We start from the raw sequence: 13,313 nt of genomic DNA on the forward strand, positions 1-13,313 counted from the left end.
ATAATCTCCAAGTAATCGTTCCTATAGTATATGGGTGTATCTATAACATCTCCTAGGATATTGTTCTCAAGATGTGTATTTTATTTATAGTACTTATCGCAGAACATCCCCATTAGAATTTGTACAAACAGTAACTTACTACGTATGGATAATAGAAAATTTCTTCCAGTTAGCTAATACATTTTCTTATATTATAAGTCCAGTTCTGTTTTGTTAATTTGCTCCTGTAGTAAAGGATTGACGGATTAGACACTTTGCTTGTAACACATGGGCTGACGATTCGCGGGCCTAACAATTAGATGACGCCAGTATTATTACATGCATCACTATTTCAGTTAGTACTAACCTTCAAAAGAAAACTGTTAAAATTTCATGATGTTCTACTCATAAGTTTGTGAGTTATTGTGCTAAGAGTGACGCTAGTTTTGTCATTTTCAAGACACTGGATCAAAAACAATTCCGTGTTATAATTTTACACTGCTTCTTGATGGGAAAAATACCGTTCAAGCTAGGCACTGGCTTGAATAAAACAAACAATAAAACCTTGCTTTGCTGACTTCAAACGTGGTTGTAAAGGCACCGATGATGCAGAACGCAGTGGTGGTCCAAATCAGATGGAAACGTGAAACGTGAAGTTGTGTGAGTTAGCTAACATTATAAAGACATCAAAAGAACGTGTTGGTTTTATATTGCATGAGCATTTGACCATAAGAGAGCTCCGTTCAAAGTGGGTGCCGCGTTTGCTCACTGTTGACCAAAAACAAGAACGTGTTGATGCTTTTGAGCAGTGTTTGGCCATGTTACAACATAACAAACTGGAATTTTTGCGTCGATATGTGACAATGGATGAAACATGGATACATCTGAGTAGACAGCAATTGGTGACAGGCCTATTTCGAGGCCAAAAATAAATCGTTGTCAATAATGGTATTGAAATGTTAGAGCGGCGCTGGAATGATTGTGTGGCTCTTGATAGAGATTACTTTTGAACAAAAAAACACGTTTTCTTATATATACCAATGATGCATTCCAAACACGCAAATACGTTAGACACCTAAACTAATTTCTACAACTAATAATACATTCTCTTTATTTTCCAGATCAAAAACGCCGCCCTGGGTCTCTTGAATGACGTCAACAACCTCATCATACCGGAGGCCGATGTCCCCACCCTCAGACAGCAGTCCAACGACCTCCGCGACGAAGCGTACCGTCTCAACAACAAGACCAGGGAGCTGTTCGATGACTCGGAGAATATCCGCAACTCCATAGCCGACAAGGCCGAATGGGGTTCCGAACTGATCGAGAAGGCGTTGGAACAGCAACACGGGATCGAAGAGATGAACAGCGACCTGCAGTTGACCAAGGCGCAGACAGATCGGGCGATCAATCTGTGGGACGAGATCCTGGGCCGGGCCGAGAGCAATTACAAGCTCCTGTCCGATTTCGACACCCAAACGAATCAGTCGAAGAAGAACGCGAACGACGCTCTTAAGACCATCCCGGATATTAAGGCTATTATCGACGAGACGAACGTGAAGACGGATCAGGCTCAGCAGGCCTTGATCGACGCTCAGTCGAATGCGGCCCAGGCTCTGGAGAAAGCCAATCAGGCGGATATTCTGGCGAAGAGCGCTTCGGTGAAGGCGGAATCCATCAAGACCGAAGCGGAGGGTTTGTTCAAGAACGCCACCCAGTTGAATGACGAAGTAGGGTTGATGTACGATAGAGTGTTACATAGTGAGGGTGAATTCAAGAATCTGGTGGACAAGGCGAGAAGCAACGAAACATTAGTGAATGAGGCCAAAGAAAAGGTAACTAATTTTTTTGTTATCACCCTGTCTTAGAAATTGACAGTTTAGGGTAAATGATATGGCTCGGTGAATAGAGGTAAAAGAAATGATATGGTGGTGTTTACATTATGTGACCACTTCAATAAGAAGTGGTATAAAAAATTAAATTATAAAGTAGATAAAACGGATGGCAGCGGTGTTACCTGGAGGCTAGGCTTGGACAGTCTACTGAATCATCCAAAGTACTCTTCAATAATCTCACAGATAAACGTCTTGGGGTTGTGAGCTATTCGTTATCGTGTTCTTGTTGGCGCTGGTGGCACCCCGCCAGTGTTGAACATCTGGGATTATATTTCTGGGTATTTTGTCGCCCGTTATTCCACAATGTAAAATTCGACATGCCTCAAGGTCGCTACAGCAGCATTGAATCATATTATATTCAGTTTCATTCAAGTGAATGATTAAGCTGTTAATTTACAATATATCTAACATTTGTTTACAATTGCATTCTTTGCCAATTTCTTCTTCAATGTGTCTGATCAAGTTCATCCAAACCGAAGGTGTTATTAACCATTCCTGTTTCCAGCATGAAGTACAATATATCTGCAATGAATTATAAATAAATGTTTTTACTAATAAAACCGAATAAAATGTTATTCCAACGTTTACCGTTTCCATCAACTTTCGCTGTCATAACACTATTTTATTATCATCTTGCCATGAGTGATCTTTGGGTATGTCCCATTCTGAAATATGCATGTCTTATATAAATACATACATTAAAATAATAAATCTTCCTTCATTTTATTATACGCATTTAAAAATTGTATTATTTTAAAAGCAATCTTCTTCGATTCTTTTCAGACTAACAGTTTGATCAGAAATAAATGTATCAAATCATGTTTATATTGAAAAACTACTCACTGTTTATATATATTTCATATATTTAATCTCTGACAGACCTAACATCAAGCTAAGCTTGATTCGTCACCCGTTTCGTACGAGGACGGTTTTATTTTCGGCGAATTATATTATACTGCCTCCATTATCTCGTTCCTGTACAAAGTAACTAATTAGAGACACAATCTGTTCTGTCTGTATGACTGGAATTTTCAATCATAGTAATAAGCAGCGATTTGAAATGTATTAAAACAAGCAAAGCATTAAAACGACAACCGGACGACTTTGAAAATATAGTCTGATTCTAAAACGAATGTACAAATTGCGGCAGGCAATACAATAAAAATCTTAATGACGTATGCACAAAACTTCTATAAATAGATAACTACTTATTTTAAATCTCAAATCCCGAAATATAAAAGACAACCTTCATATGTAGCTACTCGGGTTTTATGGCAATATATAACTCGTAGTTTTATATTACAGGTAGGCCGTGCAGGAAAAGACGCAAACGCTGCCCAATATCGTGTGACAGAACTGTTGAATGGTGTGGAGAGCATCATATCTGAGCTACAAAATACCCCGGAAATAAGCGATGACGAACTCAACCGTTTGGAAGAGGAAATCAGACAAACCGAATTCCAACTAAAGCAAGCCAGGCTAGAAGAACGACTGGCCGAGCTACAGAAAGAACACAAATCCCAAAACGACCTGATCGAGAACTACAAGGACCAAATAAAGGTTCTGCGTAACGATGTGAGCAACATCGAACAAATCGTTGCTTCTCTTCCTGACGGTTGTTTCAAACGAGTGGAGTTAGAACCGTGAGAGAAGAGATTTGTGATCATCATATAGCGACTGAATGATGTTCAATAGTTGTTCATCACTATTATTTTAATTATATATATATAATCCACTTTTACCAAAGACTTTATCGTTTTTTTACAAGATTTTTTAAGCAACAGTCTAGCGTGTTTTATATTAAAACTCTTTTAATATAGTTACGGTTTAGAAACGATTTTTTTTCCTGTATCGATATGTTTTGTATTGTTTTTAAGGCTGATGTTTATATCATTATAAATATAAAATAATTGAAAACATATTCAGACTTTTATTTTCAGCGAAATGAAGTGTATCTTTATATGAAAGTTATAAAATGTGAAAGGGTTTGGAAAACAAAAAGTATTAATTTACATTAGAAAGTGTTTTATTTAACGATAGAAGAGGCAACGTGTTGAACGGCGATACTGATAAATGGCAGAGAACGTTCTGGTAGACCGGAAAAAGTTAGAAGATACGAAACTGCAAGAGTTATTGAATGAAAACTCAACCGAAACTCAAAAACTATTAGCAGAAGCGTTAAATGTGACCCAAAAATCGATTAGCGACTAATTACGAGCGACAAAATGACAGGAAAAATGGAAAAATCGTCTGTAGAATGCTGCTTCCAAAGTATGATCGGAAGTCATTTCTGCATCAATAGTCATCATCTGACGAAACCGGTCGACCGACTTCAAGGTGAAATCATTTTGGTCGCAAGATAATGTTGTGTGTTTGGTGGGACCAAAGTGGAATGCTGTATTGCGAACTGTTGAAACCTAGTGAGATAATAGTAACCGCTACCGACAACTAATGATCAATAAAGCAAAACCAGGCATTGGTTGAAAAACGTCCAAAATTGGTCCGAAGACACGAAAAATGGTTTTCTCAACAAGATAATGCGTCGGCTCATAAAGCAAAATTGACCAATGATGGGTTGAAAGCACTTGGATGGAACATCAACATCAATTCAACCATTTAGGAGTTCAGTGACATACCTAGGCATAGAGGAATTATCTCTATAAGTCTCTTTTTATAAAGAAATTCAACAAAACTCCAAAACTAGTCAACAAATAAATTGACAAGTAAACGGCACATTTTAAGCGATTTGCGATTTTTAAAAAACAATTTTAGGAAACAAAAATTATTTCTTATGCTTAACACCAATGAATGGCAAGCATTTGGAAACGAAAAACAAAAAAATTCAAAAAACAATAAAATATGATTAAGGTATACTTTGATATATACTAAATATATTTAACTATAGAAAAACGACAGAAAATTAATTACACTTTTTATTATAATTATTTTATTTTTATTTTTATAATTTTAGTCTTAATGTTATAATGATTAACAGCCCTAAAATACATACCATTATTAGTGTTTTATCTACCAGTGAAAAAACAAGGTTATAGAATTAATTTAAATTCAACAAATGCATTATGATTTTTTATTTATTTAGTACATCCATATAAAGAATAAAGTACAATGCACTACAAAAATATACATCTACAAACACTAAATATATTAAGATTGTAAAATATAGGATAGCATACTACAAGTGAGGAATAAAATAAGTGGATACAACAAATATCAAACCAATTACTGCTATAAAAGCATATCGACATCTTAACAACACTTTCCTCTCTTTGTACATGAAGAGCAACATTTAACATCGATGCAGCAAACACATTTACCACCTTCGCAACAATTGGATCCCTTTGACTCAGAAGAGCAACATTTCCCATCTTTGCAGCAATCGGATTTACATTCAACGCAGCAGCATCCTCCCTTTGAACTTGAAGAGCAGCATTTGGCATCAGAGCAGCAAACACATTTACCGCCTTCGCAACAATTGGATCCCTTTGACTCAGAAGAGCAACATTTCCCATCGATTTACATTCAACGCAGCAGCATCCTCCCTTTGAACTTGAAGAGCAGCATTTGGCATCAGAGCAGCAAACACATTTACCACCTTCGCAACAATTGGATCCCTTTGACTCAGAAGAGCAACATTTCCCATCTTTGCAGCAATCGGATTTACAGTCAACGCAGCAGCTTGCACCTTTTGAACAGGAAGTGCAGCATTTGCCATCAGAGCAGCAAACACATGTACCGCCTTCGCAACAATTGGATCCCTTTGACTCAGAAGAGCAACATTTCCCATCTATGCAGCAATCGGATTTACATTCAATGCAGCAGCTTGCACTTTTTGAACAAGAAGAGCAGCATTTTCCATCAGAGCAGTACCGCCTTCGCAACAATTGGATCCCTTTGACTCAGAAGAGCAACATTTCCCATCTATGCAGCAATCGGATTTACATTCAACGCAGCAGCTTGCACCCTTTGAACAGGAAGTGCAGCATTTGCCATCAGAGCAGCAAACACATTTACCGCTTTCGCAACAATTGGATCCCTTTGACTCAGAAGAGCAACATTTCCCATCTTTGCAGCAATCGGATTTACATTCAACGCAGCAGCTTGCACCTTTTGAACAAGAAGTGCAGCATTTGCCATCAGAGCAGCAAACACATTTACCGCCTTCGCAACAATTGGATCCCTTTGACTCAGAAGAGCAACATTTCCCATCTTTGCAGCAGTCGGATTTACATTCAACGCAGCAGCTTGCACCTTTTGAACAAGAAGAGCAGCATTTGCCATCAGAACAGCAAACACATTTACCGTCTTCGCAACACCCTTTGACTCAGAAGAGCAACATTTCCCATCTTTGCAGCAGTCGGATTTACAGAAAGTGCAGCATTTGCCATCAGAGCAGCAGTCGGATTTACCATCAATACAACATTTTGCTCCAGATGATTCAGCGTCGCAACATTTGCCATCTTTGCAACAATTTAATTGTTTGATGGTACAACACTTTCTTGTTGAACAGCATTTTATTTCACAGTCTGATGCCACTTTACCGCAGCAAGATCCAGATACAGTGTCTGAAAGAGTGTCAAAAATAAAATACCAGAATATTGTCATATAATAATGAATTCCTCTAGTATTATTGTTTATAATTTTAAATAAGTTTCAAAGTAGTTAAAAAAAAACAGTTTAGATCAGTTAGGACTACAAAACATTAAACTTCCTTAGAGGGTTGATTTTCAGATAAAGGTTTGTAAAAATTTTAAAAAGAATACTCAACTGTTCTATTTGTTACAATAACATTACATTTTTATTTTTTTATTAATTATTTTTTGATAATTTAAATATGAAAATAACACTTTACTAAACCACCAATTTTCAAAGAAATATGTTTTCTCGTATAATAAGTAACAGCTATATTGACGAAACTCTCTAATTATATTTAATCATTAAATACAACAAACTATCTTTTCTCTTATTCATAACCATTGTATTTGCTTATTCAGATTATTGTTTAAATATTTCGAAGATATCAAAAAATATATGCCAGTTATTCCAAATAATTAATTACTCAAACCAAAAATCAATATAAAATTAATAAATATTTCGAAAATATATTAAACAAATTAATATTAAATACAATAGATGGAGCACTATTAACAAATGTAAATTAATTTAAACTTAGGCAACTAATAAAACTTAATATAATGAATAAAAACAAAAAACTATCTCTTACCTTGTTTCTGCATGGTGATTATCGTCAACTCTCGGCGGTTTTCGGTTTAACTCGTTGAACGGCTAACAAATCAGATTGATATGCTTCTACTGGCTCGAAATTCAAAGTTAAATAGGAGGATGGCTTGGAGTGGTGCCGTGTGCAAACGCGCCGATTGAAATTACACACGGCCCTACTGTGCCAGTTCTAGAACAAGCGTGTGCATCAACACATATTGGAAAAATCGCGAAAATTCTAGAATGTTTATCACATGAAATACGGTTATTGGGTTTTAGGTTAAGAAATAAGGGATTTTTGATTTTATTGTTACAGTACGAATTAAGATAACTGTTCAAAAGTTAGATCTTTTCTAAATAGCGCTAATTACTCGGCGCTTCAATCAAAAATAACAAAGTGTGCGCTGGCGATTATTCGTGAAGACAGTTTCAAATGTCACGCCTCCTCTTAGTTTCTGTCTCTGTTCAAATATTGTTTTCTTTGTTTGAAAACGAATGGAAATGTCAAAATTGTAGTGCATAGTACAGTGTGCAAAAAGAATTAGTGGCAGTGTATCCCCAAAAATTGAGATAACTCAACCCTTCATTTGCAGACGACACGATAATTCGACTTGCGATTGATTCATCGCATCTTTCCCTTAAAATAGGATAGTTTTAAAATGATTTGAGAGATATTTTTTGTTTTTAAACCCTATACTTTTTATAACTATCATATGATTTTGTCAATATACTGTATTTAACGGTAAGTTGTGTGTTATTTTTCTCCTTACGCTCTAGTATACTTTTAATATAATATTATTATTCCGGCTTGTTGAAAATTATACGTATATTTGAAGAATATAATAAAAATAGGATAAATTCTCATGAACCAGTCAACCTAACAGTTCTGTTGAGATCCAAGTTGATAAGTTTTGGCATATTTTTTGTCCCCAATGGTATAAAAAATGTAATATGAAGAACCTTTATTTAACAATATATAAACACTACAATAACATACCAAAGTTATAGTTCTTGCAAGAACAAATAAACTGGCTGTTGTAGTACGTTGGGTAGTCGGAAAATTAGCGAAGTTTGTCGAGATCGAGGTTAATGAGATCCTTTAGAAGACAAAATTGTGAATTTTCGATTCTGAAGATGTTTTTCACTTAAATCTAATTATTTTAAAACTTAATAAGACTATTTTAATACAAACGGAATTTACTTAAAAACAAACGGAATTCATAACTGTTTCCAAGAAGTTTGAATAATATTTTTTAGTCAGCGATATTTATTGGTGAAAATGCGCAGTATCTATGGAAACAACTTAACCTAACTGTTAAATTGAATTATTTTGACATTTATCTATATGTAGTAACGGTTTTCCAATGAGTATTATTGAGTTATTTAGTGTAAACACATGGTAACCATGTTACGCTAAAAATGCAGTGAAACTTAAGATAATGGTGCTTCGTCATATCCCAATTGTCACTTTTTGTTTCATTGATTTAAAATTGGTGATTTTGATACAAATACCTGCCCGTAGGCAAGACATATTGAACGAAAACACAGCAGAAGTTTTTATAAGAATCCTCCAGTATTGCTTGTAATAAAAATAAATCCACTATTGAATTGAGTTGAATATTCATAAAAGAACACATTGTAATTACTTGCTATATTATGTCCTTCAACGACGAATTAAAAAAAAATACATATTACATTATATTCCAATTAGTATTGTTATTTTTAATTGTTTTCATTACATTAATATTTAAATGTTCTTCAGGAGCAATCTCTTTCACGCTTTTTAACAACATATAATATGAAAGAACCAGTTTACACAAGGTAACAATTGAGGTTTTTTTATGAAAGAAGAACAAATAGCAAAAAACTGAGATGGTTAAACAGGTACCTGCAAAATAACATAGCCGCAAACATCGACTCGTGCTTATAGAGGAACCTTCTAGTCATTTTCAAAAATTATAAGAAACATACTATTATTTCTATAGATTAGTTTTTCGTATACTTAATATTGCATATTCATAAAAACAATTTTAATAAAAAATATCACATGGACGTTTCAGTCAACACATAGATGGCGCTGATTTTATTGCATTCACAGCTTTTTCAGTTAGTACTAACCGTCAGAAGAAGACTGTGAGTTATTGTACTTAGAGTGACACTACTTTTGTAATTTTCAAAACAATGGATCAAAAACAATTTCGTGTTTCCTAAATAATTCGCTCGATCAGAAACAACACAAAACGTTGGTTTACTGACTTCAAACGTAGTAGACACCGATGATGCAGAACACAGTAGACGTCCAAATGAAGTGATAACACCAGAAAAAGGCATCAAAAAATCTACAAAATCGTTTTGAACGATCGAAAACTAAAGTTGCGTGGGTTAGTTAACATCGTAAAGATATCAAAAGAACGTGTTGGATTTATATTACATGAGCATTTGACCGTAAGAGAGCTCTGTTCAAAGTGGGTGCCGCGTTTGCTCACTTGTGACCAAAAACAAGGACGTGTTGATAATTCTGAGCAGTGTCTGGCCATGTTTAAATGTAAACGTAATGGATGAATCCATCACTTGACTCCGGAATCAAAGCAATCGTCATCTGAGTGGACAGCGACTGGAGATGGGCCTATTTTGACACAAAAGCTAAATCGTTCTGCAAGAGTAGCATTGAAACGTTAGAGCTGCACGGGAATGATCATGTGGCTCTTGCTGGAGATTGCCTTGATAAATTAAGCCAAGTTTGAACAATACAACCCGAATTTTCTATTTTATGCCAGGGATTTTTCAGCCCATGTGTTACATTGACAATATTGTAGAAACAAGAGTTAGACGTAAATAAAATAATAAAAAACAATATATATTTTCGTTTTCAATGCATTTATTTATATATAATACTATCACAATACCTTAAATTTGCAAATAAATACAATTGTAATACTGAATGATTGGATTTGCAGTGAATGGTTAGTTCAAAAAAATTTAATGCTTAGCGCAGCAGGCATCTTGTATCTCATGGTCATGGTGGGATTCGGTTTTAGTCACCTCGCAACATTTTGATCCAGAATCGCAACATTTGTCATCTTTGCAGCAGGCAGATTTTTTATCGCTACAACAGTTTCCAGCAGAACAACATTTTCCTTCCTTACAACAACACGAGTCTCCGCTCTTGCATTTGTTGCTAGAGTTGCAAAGGCAATTGGCGCAGCCACACGTCGCCGCGGACTTCTTGCAGCAAGAATCAGAAGCAGCGCCTATAATTAGAAGCCAAATTAATGATTAAGCCACTTAATAAGTAGACATATTTTTTAAACAACTTCTGAGCAATAAAATTAATGTAAAGGGGTAAATTTAAAAAAAAAAACAAGCAAAACATTACCGACGATTGAAACAAATCTTAATAATACCTATTATTTAATACATACCATAAGGTGTTTTTATGCAGTACATTAACTACATTATTTAATTTATAGGCAACCAATTAAACATTCCTAAATTAAATTATATAAAACAAAATATTGTTTACCTTGTGTTTCCATGGTTATTATCGTCAAACGTCGGTGGCTTTCGGTCTAGATGCGCTGAGTCGGTGACAAATTAGTTCGCTATGCTTCCACTGGCCGGAGATTTAGGGTTAAATAGGGAGATTGGTCGGTGTAGTGTCGTGTGAAAGCGCGCTTCTTGAAATTGCACACGGCACAAATGCATCTACTGTAGAGACAGACATGTGCATAAAATTTAAAAGAATTATTTAATGCACCATTTAAAATAAACCCTGTTTCGCACTATATGTATTGTCAATGTTATGCATTATTTTGTTTTGTTTTAATATTAATAATAGGATTCGAGTTATTTACGCTGTTAATCGTTTGACAGAATATAATCGAATGATGCGTAGTGGATTATCTATCTTGTGAATAATGTTTCACATAAGTCACGCCCCCAACAGTTTCTATCTCTATCTTCGTTGGTTCAATCTATATGGGAATAAGTCGAGTATAGATAGGATATTTCAGTCGTAATAATATGTTTTATTAATATGTTCCTAAATATTAATCAATGAATGAATCGAACTTTATAACTGGATATATACAATAACTGAAACTAGCCGGTATTTCGCAATCGTTACAAACTAGATCTTCAGGGTAGAAGTTTTGAAGCTAGAACTCTCTATAGAAACATCTGTAAGTATAATTCGAAAGCTGGGGGATCTTATAGCTCTTTATTTTATAGATCTTATGTTGGTATTTATAAATCTCAAGACCGTTTTGGTGTTTTCTCTCAAAATAGCCTTATGGGGCAGCTAAAATCTTGACATTATTAAACTGAACTTTGTGGCCAGTTATAATTTAGTGTTCATCCAAAGCTGACTGTATCATGTGTCACACATCGTTGATATTAGTTTATCTCTCTAATTATCATCCACCGAGGTACACATTCCTTCACCTACAGGAGATTTTTAACTTTGATGGTGTGTTTCTTTTATGTTGCTAAAGACATCCAACAAGAGCACTAATTCCCACCTTTTCTATAATTTCCAAACTAGTCTACTGCTGATAATTCAACCTTAAATGCTTTTGAGAAGTTTTCAGGTAGATGCAACGAGTGTTCATCAAGATAGTTCTTCCAAATTGTCATCACTGAATGTCATCGTCTGTCTGTCCTATTGCCTAGCACCACTTCTAAAAGACACAGCATTTTTAACGAGCTAAAGAATAACTTCCACTAGAATTCGTTAATAAAAATCCGTTCAATAACACTTAAAAAATGCTAAACTAAATTTCTCGTAGAAAAACTCATTATTCGACACATCTTTCATATTAATTCTTATTTTTTTGCACATTAACTAAAATGTCTTTAACATGACTTCTTTTTCTTATTAAAGGAAATAACAGAATAATGTCTGTTTACACAATCTTTTGTACAAAGATATAAAATTAAATCTTAATATACCAAAGCATTTATTTAAGATTACTCTGATATCTATAAGACGGTATAAGATAAGGAACAATAATTATCTATAAAGAAATATGCTTATATTAGTTCATTATTATTTATTAGTTGTTGAAAAAAAAACTCCGATTGCTCTCAGATATCTTGTTACATCTTTATATAATTAAATGTACGGAACGGCGTATTGGCATGTACGAAATACCATTATATTTTAGTAAATAAACTATTAACAATTATACAGCCCTTTCAATTAAACAGCCAACGCACGTCACCAATTTTTTTTTAATAAATTTATTAAATAAAATCTAATTAAACATAAATATAACATTGAAAAATAAATAAATATAAATATAATCTGTAAAAATAAATAGAATCTATAACAATAAATATAAATATATAATGTAAATTTATCTACAAAATATAAATATAATATAAAAATTAATATATCTATAAAATATAAATATTATATACATATATATAAAACCATAAGTAAAAAACTTTGGTTCATTGCAAATATTTGTTTATTACCATCAATTTAATTGCATCTATCAGAGTTCTGTCTTTTTGTTTTCATATACTAAAAGCAAACTTTGAGTCCTTCCCTCTTGATATTCTGTTCATCTGTTTTACTCAAAACTATATAACACACCTTGTTAGTACTTTTAATATTTTATCCGAAAGATCATTATGGAATGTACAATTGAAGGTTTTTAAATTTACTTTGTTTCTTACAACATTTGACAAAAATTTTGTTATATTACCGACGTGGCAAAATCCCTGAATAAAATAAAAACATACCTCAAAGACCTACTGACAGTATAATAAAACAATTTTGTTGGAGTCTGGGGCACGAGATATTGTCTTGCCTCTATAGAATCAGTCTTAATTTGTGAGTCTACTGATTTATTCATAATTGTATGTAAACAAAAACCACACTTAACTTCTTTTTTCAAAAGTTTTACTAAATAACCTGAGATATACATTATGGTACAACATAAAACTTTGTTTGCTCATATAGGAACATCTGGACTGAAGTTATAGAGTCAAGTAATTAACGGTAAGAATTGGCAGATAGAGCCAATCAGATACTACCGTGGCTCTTAGCATAGCGAATCACGTCGGTTAAAAGCGCAGTTGATGTTTGCGGCCAGCTGATGGGGCTGATGAACGGCTGAGTGTTTGGCTCGGAACCCGAATTGCTCATCTGGAATGATATTGTTTGTCTTCGTAAAATCATTAAGAGCATAAAGA

General features: G+C 34.2%; 2 protein-coding genes and 1 long non-coding RNA gene across 4 annotated transcripts in view; 1 reads left to right on the forward strand and 2 right to left on the reverse strand.

The window, feature by feature from the left end:
* LanB2 (laminin subunit gamma-1) overlaps nt 1-3,795 on the forward strand; it is a 75,204-nt gene extending 71,409 nt beyond the window's left edge. For both annotated transcript variants that reach the window (XM_076406738.1, XM_076406740.1), the window contains 2 exons: nt 1,101-1,814; nt 3,180-3,795. In XM_076406738.1, the coding sequence (XP_076262853.1) occupies nt 1,101-1,814; nt 3,180-3,521 (1,056 nt within the window). In that variant the 3' untranslated portion in view covers nt 3,522-3,795. The remainder of the gene's footprint in view (nt 1-1,100; nt 1,815-3,179) is intronic.
* Nucleotides 3,796-4,948: 1,153 nt separating this feature from the next.
* On the reverse strand, nt 4,949-7,273 carry LOC143197920 (uncharacterized). The gene is made up of 2 exons (XM_076406745.1): nt 7,117-7,273; nt 4,949-6,457 (listed from the first exon to the last, which is right to left on the reverse strand). Exons 1-2 carry the CDS (start codon nt 7,127-7,129, stop codon nt 5,814-5,816), a joined length of 657 nt encoding a protein of 218 aa, XP_076262860.1. The 5' UTR covers nt 7,130-7,273; the 3' UTR covers nt 4,949-5,813.
* A 2,699-nt stretch (nt 7,274-9,972) lies between these two features.
* On the reverse strand, nt 9,973-10,793 carry LOC143197922 (uncharacterized). Its single transcript, XR_013006112.1, has 2 exons — nt 10,636-10,793; nt 9,973-10,363 (listed from the first exon to the last, which is right to left on the reverse strand). It is a non-coding gene; the product is annotated as an uncharacterized LOC143197922 (long non-coding RNA).
* Nucleotides 10,794-13,313: the final 2,520 nt, after the last annotated feature.

Source organism: Rhynchophorus ferrugineus, unplaced genomic scaffold, assembly GCF_030347505.1.
Source record: "Rhynchophorus ferrugineus isolate W39M unplaced genomic scaffold, kcgeb_rfMv2 rfM6, whole genome shotgun sequence".
In the NCBI taxonomy this organism is placed as follows: Eukaryota; Metazoa; Arthropoda; class Insecta; order Coleoptera; family Curculionidae; genus Rhynchophorus; species Rhynchophorus ferrugineus.